We start from the raw sequence: 19,208 nt of genomic DNA, 5'->3' as shown, positions 1-19,208 counted from the left end.
ACTCCCAGACCCTGTATAAGACTGCAACAGGAAAACTGTTCATTCATTAAGAATAGACAGATCAGACTCACAATTCAAGTGATGTGCAAGTGCGTCGGATCACTTTTTAAAAAAAATGTACATCATGTGTACTTGTATTTAACATTTAAAAAGACAGACTATTTAGAATACAGTATATCAGTGCAGAAAAACAGCTGTGCAATAACAGCAAAAATGTTATTTAGAAAATAGGTAAGAACAGAGTAGGTGATTGTGAAAACGCCAGCATGTGTAAATACTTACTGAGTTTGTTGGGAGGAGTGATGGTTATAGAGTCCGACAGTTGCTGGGAGGAAGGACCTGCGGTAACGCTCCTTTGTGCATTTAGGATGCAACAGTCTGTCAGTAATTTTCCATGTTAATGTATGCCAACACTGACTACGATATGCTCTGGTGTCTTTTCTGCAGGTCAGTGAATTGCTGGGAACAGCAGCCCCCAAGCAGCAGGCAACACTCACCGTGTCCTGCCGTGGGGAGGTGGGCTGGAGCTCCGTGGGACAGCAGCAGACCCTGCGGGAGTTCCTGGAGTACAAGCTAAACCCAGAGCTTGTTCTCCCCAAGATGGAGGGTGTCACAGAGTTCACAGAGTATGTCTCTGAAACTGTAGACGTCCCCTCGCCTTTCGACCTGCTGGAGCCCCCCACCTCCGGAGGCTTCCTGAAACTGTCGAAGCCATGTTGCTACATCTTTCCCGGAGGACGAGGAGACTCGGCGCTCTTTGCCGTGAACGGCTTCAACATCCTAGTGGACGGAGGCTCCGAGAGGAAATCCTGCTTCTGGAAACTGGTCCGTCACCTGGACCGCATCGACTCGATTCTGCTCACCCACATCGGCGCCGACAACCTCCCGGGTATCAACGGGCTTCTTCAGAGGAAGATTGCAGAACAGGAGGAGGAGCAGTCACAAGGCTCCACAAACTACAGCGACTGGATGAAAAACCTGATTTCTCCAGAGCTTGGCGTAGTCTTCTTCAACGTGCCAGAGAAGCTCCGTTTACCAGAGTCTAATCTCAAAGTGAAACGCAGCATCGAAGAGGCCTCGCTTACTCTGCAGCACCTTAGTAAACTAGGAATCAAGCCAGAGCCCCTGTATCGAGTGGTCAGCAACACCATCGAGCCCATTACACTTTTTCATAAGATGGGAGTTGGGAGGTTAGATATGTATATTCTTAACCCAGTAAAAGATAGCAAAGAGATGCAATTTTTAATGCAGAAGTGGGCTGGCAATAGCAAGGCCAAAACTGGCATTGTGCTGCCCAGTGGGAAGGAAGGAGAAATATCTGTGCCCTACTTGACATCAGTTACAGCCTTAGTTGTGTGGCTACCTGCCAACCCTACAGAAAAGATCATCAGAGTGCTGTTCCCTGGGAATGCACCGCAAAACAAGATCTTAGAGGGACTGGAAAAACTAAAACATCTCGACTACTTGAGGTACCCTGTAGCCACGCAAAAGGACATTGCTTCAGGAGCTCCTCCATCGGTTATTAAGCAAACCAAGTTAAAACAAAGAACGGATAGCAAAGAAAGTCTCAAATCCTCCCCTAAGACCACAGCAAAGACCTCAAAGAAAGAAGCTGATGGACAGGACGATGTGTCAAACGCAACAGAAGCAAAAAGTGACTCTATAAAGGAAAATATTGTAGAGAAAAAAGAGGAAAAGAAGCCAGCCAAAACGATAAAATCTAAAACTGAAGTGCCAGAAAAGAAAAAACTGAAAGAGAAAACTGTGAAAAAGCATTCAAAGGAAAGGGTGTCAAAGATGGATGAGAAGAAAGACAAGGAGAAGAAAGAGATAAAGAAAATAAAGAAAGATGATTCTGCCAAAAAAGATGACAAGAAAGAGGCCAAGTCCAAAGAGGACAAGAAGAAGGATACATCCAAACCTGAGCTGAGAAAAATCACCAAACCTGACCTGAAACCTCTCACACCTGAAGTCAGAAAGACTTTACATAAAGCGAAAGCGTCAAGTAAAACCAAGACAATAAAAAGCAAAGCCACAAAGGCTGAACCTGCTGAGCCCAAAGCAGACGAAGTGAAGCCTGTGGTTGTTAAACCCGAACCCACTGAGAAAAAAGCTGCTGTTGGGGGTACAACAGCTGTATCCACACCTGAAGACCTCAGCAAGGATTTTGAAGAACTGAAAAAAGATGAAGGAAAAGCTGTATCAGCAGAGCTACCTGTGAGTGATAAGGTTTCCCCTGGGCCAACGGCAGAAAGCCCAATCCAAGAGAAGGCCGAAGCGCCAGATGCAGTTTCAGAAATCCCACAGAAACCAAAGTCCCCTGAAAAGGCAGCGTCGGCTCCAGATGCAGAAGCAAAAGCTGAAGGGAAAGACAAAGAATCAGCTCAAGAGAAAGAACTAGAAGAAGCTCAAACATTTGAGGATGAGGGAGCTGCATCTCAGGATGAGGAGGAGGTGGAAGAAGAGTCCCCTGCTGCAGAAAAGAAAGCCCTGGAGGAAGAGGAGGAGGAGGAGGACATGGGAATAGGTGTGGATGAAGATGAATCAAAGTGGACAGAGGCAAAGGACGATGGACTTGACAGGAAACATGAGACGGAAGAAATGGAGAAATCAGAATATTTGTCCAACAAAGCTTTGACAGCACAGGAGTTCCCAACGACTCCATCCAGAAAAGAAGAGGAGGAAAAAGAAGCAGGGGTGGAGGAGGAGGAAGAAGAGGAGGGGCTGGATAAACCTGAACTGGAAGAGGTAGAGGACTTAGATGTGATAGCAGATGAAGAGATCAAAGTCAAGCCTGAAGATGAAGCCAAAAACAAAACGGGTGAGATTCCCTCTGCGGTGGCCACGGAAGGAGCTGCTGCAGCTGAACCCGTCTTCTACATCCAGGATGAGATGATCCCTGGCTACTCTGAGACAGAGCAGACCATCTCTGATGAGGAGATCCATGAGGAGGCGGAGGAGAGAATCCCTCACCTCCAGTATGACGTTGGTGTCTACGACATCTCTGTTCCAGATCAGACGGGTTCCTTTGTGGACATTCATGGCATGCGAGAGATGCAGGCAGCTGCCATGGCAGAGAAAGGTTTCATTCCAGGTGTGCAGGAGCAAGTGTCTGTTTTCACCAACATCATCACTGCTCCCCTGGCAGAGGAGGAGCATGTGTCCTCTGCAACGTCCATCACAGAATATGACAAAATGTCCTCCTTTCCTACGTCTATTGCGGACGATCAGTCAGTGGCATCTGTTGCCGCAGCCCCTGCTGAGGAACCGCTCAAGACCCCGACTTCTTCTTCAACGGCAGTAAGCACCTGCCCAGGCAAAGAGCAGCCACCCTCTGCAGGCAGTCTGTCTCCACCTTCCTTAGAAGAAGACAAACTGTCCAAGTCTCCGTCTAATGATTTACAGCTCCCCATTGCAGAGGAGAAGATGGTAACTGAAGCTCCTGACAAGACAGAAGAGGAGGAGGAGGAAGAAGAAGAAGACGAAGAGGAAGAAGAAGACCAAACCCCTAACGTTGACATTTCTCTTGAAAAACTTCAAGAAGGTTATGCTACATGTCAAATGCTGCAGAGCAAAAAAACAGACAATGAGGAGCTCTCTGGCAGTAGATCTCCAGAAAAGACTCATCATGACATCAAACCAGACCATCTACCAGTGGAGGAGGAAAACATCGATGCAGTAGCTCCTAAAGACATTTCCTCTGTTGTGCCTACAAGACCCTTTGGATCTGACTCAGTAACCTCAGAGAGCGAAGAGCGCTGCTTCAGTCCGGATGACATCACTGTGAAAATGGCTTCTCCTCCACAGTCCGGACCCTCGAGTGCTGCTCATTCTCCAATTCATCAGTCTCCAGTAGAAACCAAGACAAAGGTTTTCCTGGATTCTGAGTTGCTTAAGGAGGAGGCACTTTCTGAAGAAGTTACCACAAAGGACAGCCAAACCAAAATGAAGGATGACCAGGAAAGTGAAAAGCAGAAAGAAGTAGACAGACAGAAAGTAGGCCAGTTTGAAGAAGTGTCTGGAATATCTGAGGATGAATCGTTTGAAAGGGACATTAAAGAGGCGGTAGCGATAAAAGAGGCAGAAAAAGATATTGCATCAGAGCCAAAAGACGAAAGGAAACAGGCAGAATTAATGTCTGCAGTTGCATCGTCTTTAACAGAAACTAAACTACCTGTTGGGGCCAAAGAGGATTCCCTCCCATCATCTGACAAAGAGGATCCTTTCAGCCATACTGGAGAGAAGGAACCTAAAGTGCCTGGGTCAAGTAAATTCCCAGAGGAGAAGAGTAGTTCCTTAGATCATGATAAAAAAGATGATGATGATGATGATAAGGATGATGATGACGATAAATGTGCTATTAAAGTCACCAGTGTAGCGCATGAAAAAGATACGGATGAGGTCCCAGGTCGCAAAGAACCCAAGGAAGAAGAAAATCAAAAATCTGTTATTCAGGAATTGGTTTCAACCGTGACGTCTGTCGTGGATGAGAAGGCAGAGAAAATATCCATAAAGGAGGATATTTATGACACTACACCAAAGGATACTGGAGCTGTTGATGAAACTATTAAATATGATCACAAAGAGACAGAAAAAGATGATAAGACCAAAACCAATGAGCAAGTACAGAAAGAAGGTGTGCTTTCTGAGGGCAAACAAGCCAAAGATGAACAGACAGAGAAAGACGGAATACAACAGCATAAACTTGACCTCAAAACTGGTGGTGACTTAAAGGAAATGGAGGTGGAAAAGGATGACTTTTCTGATGCAGAGATTTTAAAAGATAATGAGAAGAAAGAGATGGATACTTTTTATATTAAGACCCACGAAAAAGATGTTGAAAAGGTTCAGCCATCAGATCTCAGCGATGTTAAAGAAGAGAGCCAGGGGGAGGGAAAGACAGATGATGTACTATTTCCTGAGTCTTCCAAAGAAGAGAAGAAAAAGAAAGACTCATCAGACATCAAACTACAAGAAGAGCAAAAGGAGGAAAAAGAAGTGGGAAAACAAGATGTGTCACCCACTAAGCCCCTTACACATCAAGGAGAAGAAGAGACGAAAAAAGATGAAGAAATTAGTGATACACACAAAGCCCTTTTCACCAGGAAAGAAGATGATGAGCAAGAAATTAGTACAGATGCAATCTTGACATTCAGCCACACCAAAGTAGAGAAAGACGTAGCAGTGAGTCAAGAGATCACTGCAAACAGGTCAGCAACTGAACAGGAAGAGAAAATCTCAAAGAAGGAAGATATTCCATGCACTAAGCCTTGCCAGGAAGAAAATAAGGATCTAACTACACTCAAAGATGATGCATCCCTACTTAAACCTACGGCGGAAGAAGACAACAAGCAGGCCATGAAGATAGAAGATACTTTGGCTGTTCAGTCCAGTACATCTGAGGAAAAGGAAAAGGTACTAAGTAAGGAGGAAATTCCTGTTGTTAAGCCATCAACTGAAGAAAAAAGAGAGCACAAAGAAAGTAAAGACACTGAAGATGCAGTCAAAGTTACCAAAATGGACGAAGTGCCTGAAATCATAGGTAAAGATACAGAATCCTCCACAACAAGCAAAGAAGCAACAAAGACGCTTCCACCTGAAAGACCAATCACAGGAGAAGAGCAGCAGCAGAAAGCACATGAAGATGTCACATCTGCTGTCAAAGCACCTCCAATAGTAGAAGATGATGCAATAATAAGTGAGCACGTACCAGCTGTCAAAACAATCAAAGATGAAGCAACCCCAAAGGATGTCGGTAATGAGGCTACTCCCACTATACGAGACGAACAAGACAAAGAAGTCAGTAAAGATCTTTGTGGAGTTGAAGGAACAGCGGAGGGAGCAAAAGAGACAGTAGCAGAGAAAGAGGAGGCAATCCCTATCAAATTGTCCAAAGAAGAACAAGCGGCAGCTCACGATCATGGTGTAGATGTCCTGTACTCCAAGGAGGAGAAAGATACAGCTAAGGACACAATTTCTGACATGAAACCCAGCATAGAGCAGGAAACTAAAGAAACGACAGGCGTTTCTCTTCCCACAGAGGAGCAGGAGAAAGTTGAAACCAAGGATGATGCATCAGATTTAAAACTTGACAAAGAGGAGACAAAGACAGTGACAGAGGAATCTGATGTTGAAGTAGTTAAGCTTAAGAAAGAGGATGAAAAAGTTGATGTTATTGAATGTGTTATTGATAAAAAGGAGAAAGAAAAGGACGCTGCTGAAATTTCTAAGGATGGAAAGGTGGAGGATAAAGGAGATGTTTCTGTGAAACAACCCCAGGAGGACGCTACTGACCAAAAACTCATGTCAGAAATGAAGGACACCACTGAACCACTCTCTGACACAAAAGACAAGGAGTCATCTAAAGTTGAAGCTCTTAAAGAAGAAAAAGGTGAAATGAAGCAGGAGAGTCAGGTCGTCAAGGAGATGCACATTCCAACAACTAGCATCACAGAGGAGAAAGATGGGAAAGATAAGTATCCCATTCTGTCAGAATCCAAGATGGATGATAAAAAAGAAACACGTGTTGGTGATGAAAATGCACTTGAAGAAGGTTCTGATAAACTGTCTGGAATCCATCCAGGGAAGGAAACTTTCTCAGAAGGAAAACAACAGGGATTTGTGATGAAAGATGACATTGGTATGTCTTTCCAAGACATCCAGGGGGAGCCACAAGAACAAGAGAAAGAATTTAAGGTTATTAGTTCAGAAGAGAGGATGGAGAGAGAAAAAGATGACACGCATGTTGCCGAACTGAGCAAAGAACAGAAAATGGGGAAAGAGCAAGAGAAGGACTACACTTATGAGACTGAGGACATCAAAGAAGAAAAGACAAAACCAGCTGAAGATGTAAACCTGGTTCCAGAAAAGGATGCTGTGTGCATAAAAGTAGATGATGTCACAGAGAAAGCAAAGCCCGACTACACTGAAGCAGATCAAACTAAAGAGGAAAAATGGGAGAAAGAGGAAGTGCAGGAGAAAGACCAGGACAAAGGCATCAAACAACCTTCACAGGAAATATCAGGAGAAGCAATGTTGGCCACCAAGTCGGATTACAAACCTGCATTTATGGTTCAGTCATCAGATGAAGACAGAGAGGATGAAGAAGAGGAGGACATCTGCATGGGAGGAGCAGGTTCCCGGCCTTTGTCAGTAGAGTCAAGAAAATCTGACCATGATATTTCCTCTGTATGTGTGACTCTAACGCAGACTCCACAAACAAATGACCAAACTAAGCCCCCTGCATCTCAGCTTCCTGCGGTGATCATACCCACTCTGACGATGCAGGAACCGTCCTTGGATGAGGACATCAAAGACTCTGGAAAAGAAGAAAGCAGACTTTCACCTGAAGTTGACAAAGATGTTGTGAAAACAGAAACCACAGCTGCTCCACTTGCCAAGCCGGAGTCGACTTTTGATATTGTTACATCAAAGGAGGAGGAAGCAGTTTGCAGTAGTGCAGCTGTCAAAGCAGAACCGTCGTTGCAAGCTACTGAGACAAAGCCCATGTTGTCAACAGTATCAAGTATCGACAGCCAACCAAGGAGCAGCACACTTTCAAGCACAGAAAGCCAGTCCAGTGTGGAGGAAACACTCCAGCAGGAGAAACACATACCGTCTGAGCTAAGCTCAGGTATATGTGGCTCAGAAAAGACCAGGCCAGATGAGAAACAAGCAAAAGAAGCAGAAAGGGAGATGGAAGGAGAAAGGGAGGTGGTATCTCCAGGACTGTCACAGCCTTGTTCATATTTCATGATTGATAAAGAATCTGAAGATGCTGGAGACGCCACCAGCAGTGTAAAAACAGATTCAAGTGAAAAAATGAGCTTAAAAACAGAGATCATAAGTGAAAGCCTTGGAGATGAGACAGAAACTTTTGGTGCATCTAAGTATGATCCAGATGAAAAGCCCATCCCTAAAGGCCAAGAGCCAGAGAGAAGAGAAGATGCTGAGATTTCTCTAGGCTTTGATACCACTTCTGATATATGCATTGATGATAACCGCAGAGCGAGCCAGATGGATACTGGAGGAGCCATGTTTCTATTAGATGATCAGTACAAAGAAGAACCTCTGTCCTTCAGCAGAGTTGACTACAGCCCGGTGTCCCTCACAGAGAGCGAGAAGAGCAGCCACCACAGCCGAAGTGCCTCTCCTAAAGACGAAGACAGAGAGAAAGGCCAAGAGGAAGAGAGTCAGAGAGAAGAAAGAGCAGATTCACCTTGTGTTGACAAGAGCTATTTCTCCACAAACATGCAAGACAACAAAACATCCCAAGCTGCCGAGTCATACTCATTTAGTCCCAAAGAAGACAAACCTGAAAAATCAGAGAAAGAGAAAGAAGAAATGATGGAAGGTGGTGCTTCAACTTCTCAGACACAACCAACACAAGAGGGTGAGAGAATTTCCTCCAGTGCTGACATTCAGCCAGCAGCCACCTCATTAAGGGAAGAAACAGTTTCAGCTCTAAGGGGTCACATGGACCTAGGGGCGACCGGTGGAGCGTTTGGAGAAGTCACAGAGAAGGAGAAGACAGAAGAACAGAAAGAAAAGTATGCCGAGTCATTCAAATATAAAGAGGGAAGTTCTGATCATCCGAAGGAGAAAGATGGCTCTCCATCTGGTCGGCATTCACCTGCAGAAAAAGACATTTTACCTCAACGTGTGTCATCTTCAGTGAGACAAGATCCTCCAGCTGATTCAAGGAGCGGTGCCTCAGCCACTTGTGTGGGACATGACATAGATGATAATGTCCTGGCATCTGATTTCAGTAAAATTAGCAGCTCTGTTCCTTGTAAGTCTTTACATTTTCCAGAGGGAAAAGAGATCCTCGTGGACAAAAGGCTGCTGGTAGAGGGAGAGGATTTCAGTGTTGACGATGATGAAGAGGAAGATGAAGAGGAGGAAGAAGAGGACATGTCGAGTGATGTAGATATGGAAAAGGGAGCGAGGGAGCAGTCAGAAAAAGAAATGTGCCGACGCGGTTCTGATGACACCACTAAGTTGGAGGAGACGGAGGACTCAAATAAAATGTCCCAGTTGTGTGAATCAGGTTTCCTCAAAGAGCAGTCAGCCAGTAAAACAACTCCTGATGATGGCTCAGCTTCACAAGTCATAGACATGGGCAAAACAGATGGAGCTGACAAACAGAAGAGCACAATTAGAGACACAACAGCTTCAAAACCTGAGACAAAGAGTCAAGATTTAGACAGAACACCTAAAACGGATGAAGCCGGTGTCGCAGCAGAAGATACTCAAAAACATTCTGATGAAACAAAAATAGAACACAAAGACAAAATTTACTATTTATCTGAACCGACAACAAGGTCGCCACCTATAGATCATGTTTCATCTGAAGCGCTAAAGGAAGATGACACCAGCATTTTACATCCACCAGAGTCTCAGTTTGTGACAAAAGAAACAACAGAAGCAACATCTACGAGAACATTGACGAGCAGCTCTTTGACAGCTGATCATTCTGAGGGAATGTCCAAACCTGCATCTAGTCCTCCGCCATCTGAGAGTGGGTTGAGCAAATCTGGAGGTCTTTCTGAGAACAGTCAGGTTGGGTTGAATGTGGAAAAGAAAGAAACCGCTGGCCTCCCAGACGTCTCTAGACAGTCCGAGTCAAGTGACGTTAGATATTTCAGCCAAAGTCAAAATGTTCAGAGCACAGACATCATGACAGAACATGAAACTACTTCATCAGATATCTCCTACACCACCCTAACAAATTCTTCTTCAACATACTCCTCTACATCATACAGTTACTCATCTTCTGCCTCAACATCTGCTCTTTTCAGCCGGGACTTGGGAGAGAAAGTTGCAACTTTAGCTCAACCAACATCTGAGGTACCTTTGGCCAAGGAAGAACTTCCATTTAAAGCTGCATCTACAGGCTCATGTTTCGGAGGTTTCCAGAGGGACGAATACCTGGAGGTGATGACAAAGCCTGCAGGAGAAATGTCTAAACCATCATCTGTGGATTCATCTGCCACACCCAAGAAGCCTGAGGATCAAGAGCAAAAAACTGATATAAAGCGGAGTACTGAGATATCAACCTCCATCCCTGCAACTTCTCAACCAAGCATAAAACCAGTAGATGTCCCAGACAGTCCATCTACATCAGAAACTCACTTTGATGTCTCTCCTCTCCAAAGGGCTGACTCCTCTGACCAGGGGTCCAAGAACAAGGAGCCTGAAACACTTGAACTGGAGGACAGCACCCTGCCATGCCGCATTGAATGTCAAAAAATCCAAGTGTCTGACCCAAAGGAGGCTTTCTCCTCAAAGACTGAAACGTATTCAGCAGAGAGTACAGTTCAGTTCACAGAGGAAAAGACCGTCACCATCACCTCTACCAGTACTGAGTCTAAACCTGCCGTGACAACAGAAACAACTCAACATGCAGCCTCAATAACTCCACCAAGTGACATTGGAGCCACTCAAACCTCATGTGCCACAACAGATTTAAAGGATAAGACGACAAACGGAGCTACTGGACCTATGAAGGAAGATGTCCATATTGAGGAAAAAGAAATAAGTGGAAAAGATGAAAAGACAGAAACAAGTAGGGACATAGGCACCAAGCAGAAGACAGAAGAGAAGAAGCTGGATGAAAAGACTTGTAAAGATGAAAGTACAGAAGATAAGAAAGAAACAGCTGACCCTAAGGTGAGCAAAAAAATAGAAACTGGGAAACAAGCGGAGGCAGAAAACTGGGAGGACAAAAGTTTCTTAGAGAAGCCATCAGAGAGGTTAGAAATAAGGAGAAAGAGCAGCTTATCAGACTGGGAGCTTTTGCAGAGGCCTGAGGACTATCCAGGTACCCCTCCACCAGACTACGATGACGGAGATGAAGTAGCTGATGAGGAAACTAAGGAATGGGGGGCCACTTCTCATAGTATGTCAATGTCCACCTCAGCAGAGTCTTATCACACAGAAGCACCTAGCAAAGCAGACATAAAGACTGGTCGTCTCTCTGACCTGAACACTGGAGCAACTTCTTCTGCCTACCCTGAGGCCTACTCATCCTCCGAGTATAAACACCGGAAGGGTGAGCTTTCTCCATCCTTCATCAACCCCAGTCTTCACCACCTCTCCAGCGATGAGGGTGAAGAGGACGGACACAGCGACCGCTCCCAGGAAGGAGACGAGGACGAGCACGAGCAACACTCAGTGAAAAGGAGGTCGCACAAGCACAGGCGCCATCACGCTCAGAGTCACCATGGTGAAGCTGGACAGGGGACAAACCAGGGGACGGGAGCAATGTCCTCTGGTTTGGCTGTCACATTAGCCGGGGAAGAGACACCCCCAACATCAGTCAGTGAGTCATTACCTTCACAGTCAGACTCTGATGTCCCTCCGGAAACGGAGGAGTGTCCATCCATAACTGCTGAGGGAAATCTGGACTCTGACGAAGATGCAGAGCATCTGCCAGTGGACAAATCTGCCTCTGGCGTTGGAAGCAGCCACCATGGATCTTCACCACGCTCGTCTCAGAAACCCCACGATCCCCTCCCGGCCCCTATAAAAGACCCCCTGCCCCACCCGCCTCATCCAGATGTCTGCATGGTCGACCCAGAGGCTCTTCTCAACGACCACAGCGGCACAGAGAAACTTCTGAAGAAGAAAGGCCTCAGAAAGGGCAAACCAAAGTCAGCCTCTCCTGCTCGTAAGGGTGATGCCAGGAAGAGGTCTTCTACTCCAGTGAAGTCTAAGGACTCCGGCTCACCTCGTTCCGCCTCCCTCAGGAGAAAGGACACAGACAGAAGCTCTAGACTGATCAAAATGTCTGAGACACAAGGCTCGAGGAGTGAGCTCCTGAACCCCGGGAAAGGGTTGGTCAACGGCATCAAGAGCAGTTCAGGTGTGTTAAAGTCCACATTTCATTCAACATAGCATCACCATGAAAAATATGCAAATCCCAGACTAACTTAAATCTAATTCAAATTATGTTAGATATAGTCGCACAAATAATTTCCCAGGCAGAGTTGAATGCTGTTTTCTGTTCATGACTTTTGATAAATAAATCAGATTTGTGATTTCAAAGTACTGCATCAAGACCTTTCCCCAAAAGCTCTCTACATTGTAAAGTGTCGATTGTCATGCCATCCATCCATCCATCCATTCATTCATTCATTCATTCATTCATTCATTCATTTTCTTTACACCCTTGTCCCTTAGTGGGGTCGGGAGGGTTGCTGGTACCTATCTCCAGCTAACGTTCCAGGCGAGAGGCGGGATATATACTTTTGACATGCCATTTTATGCTAAAATATGTATAAACAACTAAAGTAGTTCATATTTCAAAACAGATTCTGTAATTCTTTTACATTTTTAATGATTTTTTTAGAGATGCCTCTCATTTTCATTCTGAATGAGTCAGATTTACTTCCTTAAACAGCAATGTTTGATTTAGACATTTTCATTTAGCACTCAAAAGCAGGAACATTTTTATTTTACAATACATTATCTCTATCATCAATAAATAGTTTCTCAAAATAAAGAATACTCTTATTGTTTATAAACGCATATAGGAAGCATACAGCATACACAAAGTAGAATAACAGGATTCTTTCAACACATATGCAAACTTATTCATACCTCCAACAGATTTAGATTTTATCTGTCTTCTGACTGGAAGTGACATTACTGTTTCAGAGAGGCCCAGCCACAGTCCTGATTTGAAACCAACAGGGAATATATGAAGTGAGTTAAAGTTTAGGGTGATGGTATGGAGGTCTTCTAACCCTGGAGCTCATCACCAGAGATGTGCAAAGCTGGTCAGCAATCATAATCTGACGCTGTGATCCCAATAATGATTCTTTTCGTTAACATTAAGAAGTGTATAAATAATGTTCAACATGCCATTTTAAAAAAGCTACTTTATGATATTTTTCCCTTTAAAACTATATACTCCTTTATTTTGATTTATGATCTTTTGATAGATGGTCGTCTCATTTCCTGTCAGAGAACCTTATTGGTTGAATGTAAAATGTTTAAATTTAAACTTCTCAAAAGGTTGGAAGTTGTCTATTTGGCTGCAGTGACTCAGAAAGTCTAACTGCCTTGGTAGCAAATGTTGCTTATATGATGTATTTTTCTGAGGTCTGTATGCAAATTGGAAGCAATTAGTTCAATGAGCTGCTCTCCTTCGTTCCACCACTGTGTGTCTTCCCTCATATCCAGGAAACAGCTCCCAGAAAACTAGTACAGCCGTTCCCCCGGGACCGCCCGTGTATGTGGACCTGGCCTACGTGCCCAACCACTGCAGTGCCAAGAACGTGGACCAGGAGTTCTTCAAGAGAGTGCGGGCTGCTTACTACGTGGTGAGCGGGAACGACCCAGGAAGCGGAGAGCCCAGCCGTGGAGTTCTGGATGCTCTGCTGGAGGGGAAAGCTCAGTGGGGCTCCAATTTACAGGTACCTGAAACCTTCACACGTTCGACAAGAACACATGGAAACTGCAGTTTTTACAACAGTTAAATCTCTTTCACATCTCGTCATGTAATGGTCTCAAATCTCAAAGTGTCTTATGTGATAAACCAACAGAGTAGAGCATGATTTGAACTTGAAAGTGAAACGACAACTTTTTTTTTTTTTCCTAAGTGCTTATTGAGCCAATCTCAGAGAGACAATAAGTTCAGTCTGTAGTGGAGACGCACTGATCTGATATTAATATCTGTATCGGTCCTGATATTGAAAAAATATTCTAGATCGAGTATCGGTGATAATATGCCTGATCCATAAGGGCGGATCTTTTCAGTCTAATTCTAAGCTTTGTACTGTGAGCGACATCAGGCTTTATTTGTTTTACATTATCTTTACAATTCTTAATTGCACTTTCTGAGCCATTTGAAAGAAGTTTTGTGGCAGTTTATTTTTAACATGTTTGACCAAACCTATTGTTTTTGTTCAGTTTCATTTTCTCTATTATTTATTTTGCATTATCTGTTATATTCCTAATTGCACTGACTGAACAAATTAAAGTTGTTTTTACATGTTTGACCTAGCTTGTGAAGCCATTAGTGTATTCCAGTGTGATCCTCTGGTGCAGAGTTAGCAAATAAATTAGAGTACATTTATGTCTGTGTTAAAAAAAATAAAAAAATAAAAAATGTAATTCAGTTCAGCAGAGTTTTTCTGTATCAGTTCGCTATGGGCTGAAACTAAACCCCAGATATGTGTATCGGTATCAAAAGTGAAAAATATGGATCAGCGCATCCCTCATCCATAGATATTGAAACCTGCAGCTGCATTTTGAGTTGTTGGACTCAAGGAAATGTAAACTCATTGAAATTCTTGGTCGTCATATTGACCAAAACGTCCAGATACTTTGCAAAGCGCCGAACATTCCCTCCTGTTGCTTTCATTAAACAACCCAATTGTGCTGTGACAGGTGACAGTGATACCGACTCATGACACAGAGGTGACCCGGGACTGGTACCAGCAGACCCACGAGAGACAGCAGGATCTAAACATCATGGTTCTGGCCTCCAGCAGCACCGTCGTCATGCAGGACGAGTCGTTCCCCGCCTGCAAGATCGAGTTCTGAGCTTCATCCTTCTCCTGACCCACTCCTCCATCACCGCCGCCCGTCTCATCCCCCCGCCGTCCCCTCTCATCGTCCGGATTTTGAGCGAGAGCAAGCAGCGCTCGACGCTCCTTCAAAAGCTTCTCACTGTAACAATCAGTCGCTGAAAACTCCTAGGCCTGTGATTTGTAGTAGCTGGGGTTAGCGCGCAAAATAACGCTTGTGAGTTTCTTCGCTGACTTTGACACAGTTTTTGAGCTTCAGTCCCATTCAAGAGCATCTAAAAACCCAACCACTGACAAGCACCGATTGGAAATCTGCTCCCCCCCCCAAAAAAAAACACCTTTGAGGTCTAAATGAAATCAGAATTTTCCAACATGACTTGCTTAAGCAGTGACCCGCTAACAGACTGCACAGCCACCGTTTCCATGAACACATCATTCAAAGCTCTCTTGTCCCTCCAAGACACAACACACCCTTTACCAATCCAGCTCTCAGCTCAGTAGCATTTGTATGATCTTAATAACGAGACAAATAGATGTTTTGTGACTAAAACTGCTCCTTCCCGTCCTCTGTGGTTGAAGTTGTAGGAGGTTCCGCCCTCTGTCGGCTCTTTTTGAAACTTTTTTTTTCTTGGCTTTCACAGCTTAGCCGCTGCATGATGCTTGCATTTGTAGCTCGGATGGTTTCAGCGAGCTGCATAGGGTTAATTCTCTCTTTAGTCAGCCCTCGGGTGTTGGTAGGTTACTTCAGTCTTCGGCTGTCCGTGCTCAAGTGAAACCCGTGTAGGCGCCAGGCAGAGGAACGCTTCGACGTGATTCACGTGACGCTTCGTTAAATCTACGCGGTTGTCTTTGTTGCCGTATTTCTCCAGTACGCGTTGAGAGTTATTGTTTATCAGCGCAGTAAATTTCAAACGAAGTGAGAAGAAGGTGAAACATTGTCGTCGTCTCCTTATGTTCAGCCACATTAAGCCATTTCTGTCAATACAACAGCAAAGCGATGTGGGGGGAAAAACAGGCCGCGACCTGTGACAAATGTAGCAAAGCTCTTCTGTGCGGCCCCATCACTGGTAACAATATGGCGCTGGAAAATGCAATATTTGTATGATTGGGTTTATTTTACAAGAAAAACAAATGTGTGAAGGGTGCTGTGGGAGGCTGCTCTTACTCTACGTGCCTTTAGGTGGGGCTTTCAGAGAGCGGGGGATGTTTTAGGGACGTGTCAGCCTTTTTGAAGCAGAGCCACAAACAAGGGCGACTCAAACCGATACAACTTTCAAATAACCGATTATTCAACACACACTAAAGCTGCAGTTGGAAAATATCAGACGGAGTAGACTGCACAAACTTTTCTAAAACAAAAGAGCTGAATTTTCCAACCCAACATTTACTTTTGAATCCGGAAATATCAGGTTGGATCCATGTCGTCGTGGAGAGGAATGTCAGACCAAATACAAACGCACTTTTCTGAAGCGGGAGAGGAGAGTTTAAATGTTGAGTTTTGTTCGTCGTTGAGGTCCAGATCGTCAGTGTCGTCACAGGAGATAATTCATTTGTAGAGTCAAAAAAATATGCAAGAATGTGATGTTCCCTCCCCTCAACCATAAGGACACAAAGCAAAATCTCAATAGAAAATAACTGCGTGTTGTAATTCCCAGGAAATGTCATAAAGAGCATGAATGATTTTTCTGTGGCTGTACCGGACACTGTTGAAATGCAGGAATGTGTCAGGTGTAGGACTGTGTGCGTGAGCATAGGCCGGACATTTTTAATTATACTAAATTATTTTTCTTTGTAGGCGATTACATTTCTGTTAGAGCACTGCAGATTTCTCTGCTGGTTCACAAACAGATGTTTTAGAATAGCATTATTTTAACAGATATGCAAGTTGTTTGGAGAGTTAAAGAGGCACTTTAATTTTATTTTTTGCTTGAATAAGAATTACATTTCAGCCAATATTTTGCCTTCCATTGTTTAGATTTTTTTCCTTTTGTCTATTATTTGTTAAAGATTGATTCAAACCTCAGCTTTGAACAGGAAGCAGTGGTGTTTCTGGCACTAATGTCACCCCGGACAAGCCCCCAAACTCCACATAAACAATTCAGCAAACCCTGTATTTCATTTCGTAACCCTTCAGGAAGTAAAATCGTTGTCGATAATAGCTTTGGGCGTCACAAGTTTAATTTTTATGCATCATGTTTTTTGGATTTGTCTCAATCAAAGGGAGTCCTGATGCCAAAAAAGGATCAAAAGGATAACTGTCCTCATAAATATAATAAAAAGGTTTCATGAACCGCAAATTATGTTCTTCAATAGATTTGACCAGTCAAAGTGTTTTGAATGACTATGTTCAAATATGGCCTTTTAAAAACAACGAAGTAACCTTTTAATTTAAAATCCTGTCATTAACCTCAGCCTCAGTTGCTCGTACTTTCTGGCATTGCATACATATTTCAGAACACTAGGGGGCCCCACTCTCCATTGACTGGATAAGCAAATAAGCACAAGAAAACTCATTTTTATTCATTTTTGAGTGCTTTAGGCATCCCCATGCCATGCTACCCTGGGTGGAGAACCACGTCACCCACTGCTGCCATCAAGAACTATCTTTTAAGCAACCTTGTTGTTGTCACAGCTTTTACATTTTATAAACAAGAAACTATTCTTGGCTTACAAATAACTCCACAGAAGGCAACGCATCGTTGCTACCTCATGCTAGCAGGATACCAGTGCCAATTTCTTTTGCTGTAAAACTGGCTCATAACAGCGCTCTATACCTCATCTTCCAAACCTGTGTGCTCCTTCTGCTGTCCTTTAGTCTTAAATCAAAGATGGCTGATGCATAAGCTCATGTCTTTTCATTGTAATCTTTGTCTCTACTTGTGATGCTTCAGAAAAAAACACAGCTTATTTTATCCCACCTTTGGTGAATTTGTCATTTTGATGCCGGTTGGGGAAAAAAAAAAAAAAAAAAAGCTGGGAACGCACAAATAAACTGTCTTAGTTTGGAAGGAGCTGGTTTACTGGAGGGCATAGTGAAGGGTCAAAAACAATACCTGAATGTCTCTGAGAAAAGGTTGTTTTCACTGCTTATTTTGAAAATGTGATTAGTTTGGAAGAGAAAGCTGCTTTTTTGTAATATGGATGGTTTGAGTTGTTGCAATGATTTGTTGTGAAAATGTTGTGTTTTAAGTTGGCAGATTCCAAATACTCGGCCTTGGGGTTCTCCAGGCTGTCAGAGAATGCTGTGAAATGCTCAATAATGACCTGTACACCCTCGCAGGAGCTACAATGCACTGTACAGGAGATCTGTTTTCTTCTTCTGAATGTAGAGTTGGTACGACCACATGAATGCTGCTGGATTAAAAACAAAAATGGGCAAAATAAAATTTCTATTTTTTTTTTCACCAATTTAAATAAAAATTAAAGGTGGAGAATAGATTTTTTTTTCTGGTTAAGGAACAACAAAACCTTTAAGCTTATTTTTTTCCCCACTACAAACACGTGAACTACACAAAATAAGTAACAGATAAATAATAACTGCAGCTGCAACTTTTTCCTGAATATGACTTGAAACACATGGAAACTCCAAACCCATACAGACGGAAACAGAAAAGCCACATGTTCTATTAACCTACCGAACCCAGATCTTTACACATCGCTCCGAACGAACAGACCTGACAGAAAACTAAACTACCCTGTCTTATGAAACCAACGTCAGTGACGAGCTCATACAAACTCCTGAAACAACACAAAAACACCGTCAAGCTACAGAAAGGATGAACAAAGTGCATCTTTCGGTTCTGCGTCACGTCCATAGCTGCGTTAGAAGATTTCAGAATCAGCATCTGGTGTCATCTGTCCATCTAATCTCTCTGCATGTGATTTATTTAGTTATAATCCTGAATGTAACTGTTTAACATGAAGATAATAATAATAACAATAAAAAAAGACAACGCTATTTTAAAGAGGTATATTTGAGGAAAAAAAATGCTTATTGTCTTAACTGGTACTGACATGAACTACAGTAATATAATCTTGGGCTGTGCTTTTATTGTTTGCCCTATAACATGTTGTTAAGAAGACGCTGTATTAGTAGTTCTGTTTGATTCTCTCTCTCTTTCTCTGTTTTTTTTTGTTTTGTTTTTTTGCATTGTATTAATCTTGATTCTGTTTTTTTTCTTCCTATGTGCAATATCAAATATCTCTGTCTCTTTAAATCTGACTGGTAAAACTAGAACTACTGCAGATCCATTGTAAAAGGGAAACAGCCTGGTGATCATCAATTAAACTACATTGAAATCTAATCCGTGTCTCCATCTGTTCTGTTACACCGCTCTTTTTATACGTCTAAGGAGAGGTCATAAATAGGAATTGAATTTTTAAAAGTAATTTCAACGTGGGAAAAAAAAAGAGCCCACTCATCTTCTGTAGCTCCTCTGACAGTGACTTGGTCGACTCTTTCCTTGAGGCCTGCCCTCTTCGCTCTGGAACCAGACCCCGCTGTTAGCTACATTGGAAAAATCTGGATAAACAAATTCCAGAGAAGGTAATCATTGTTCTATTTTGGTCCGCCAAATGGGTTTTTCCATCCGCTGCTGCATTTCTGGCTGTGCCATGCGTAACCTCGGCCACAGGGTATTGTTTTTATGACTGGGAGCAGCTGATTAGCAT

At 43.3% G+C, this 19,208-nt stretch overlaps 1 protein-coding gene across 1 annotated transcript in view; it reads left to right on the top strand.

Moving 5' to 3' along the window:
- Positions 1 to 18,838, top strand: part of map1ab (microtubule-associated protein 1Ab) — a 71,410-nt gene extending 52,572 nt beyond the window's left edge. Inside the window, exons 5-7 of the mRNA XM_007573481.2 lie at positions 448 to 11,866; positions 13,189 to 13,421; positions 14,398 to 18,838. Coding sequence (XP_007573543.2) covers positions 448 to 11,866; positions 13,189 to 13,421; positions 14,398 to 14,553 — 11,808 coding nt within the window. The 3' untranslated portion in view covers positions 14,554 to 18,838. The remainder of the gene's footprint in view (positions 1 to 447; positions 11,867 to 13,188; positions 13,422 to 14,397) is intronic.
- The last annotated feature ends 370 nt before the right edge of the window (positions 18,839 to 19,208 follow it).

This window comes from Poecilia formosa, unplaced genomic scaffold (genome assembly GCF_000485575.1).
Source record: "Poecilia formosa unplaced genomic scaffold, Poecilia_formosa-5.1.2 Scaffold330, whole genome shotgun sequence".
In the NCBI taxonomy this organism is placed as follows: domain Eukaryota; kingdom Metazoa; phylum Chordata; class Actinopteri; order Cyprinodontiformes; family Poeciliidae; genus Poecilia; species Poecilia formosa.
Note: the sequence above shows the minus strand (reverse complement) of the source record. Positions and strands in the feature narration are given on the sequence as shown.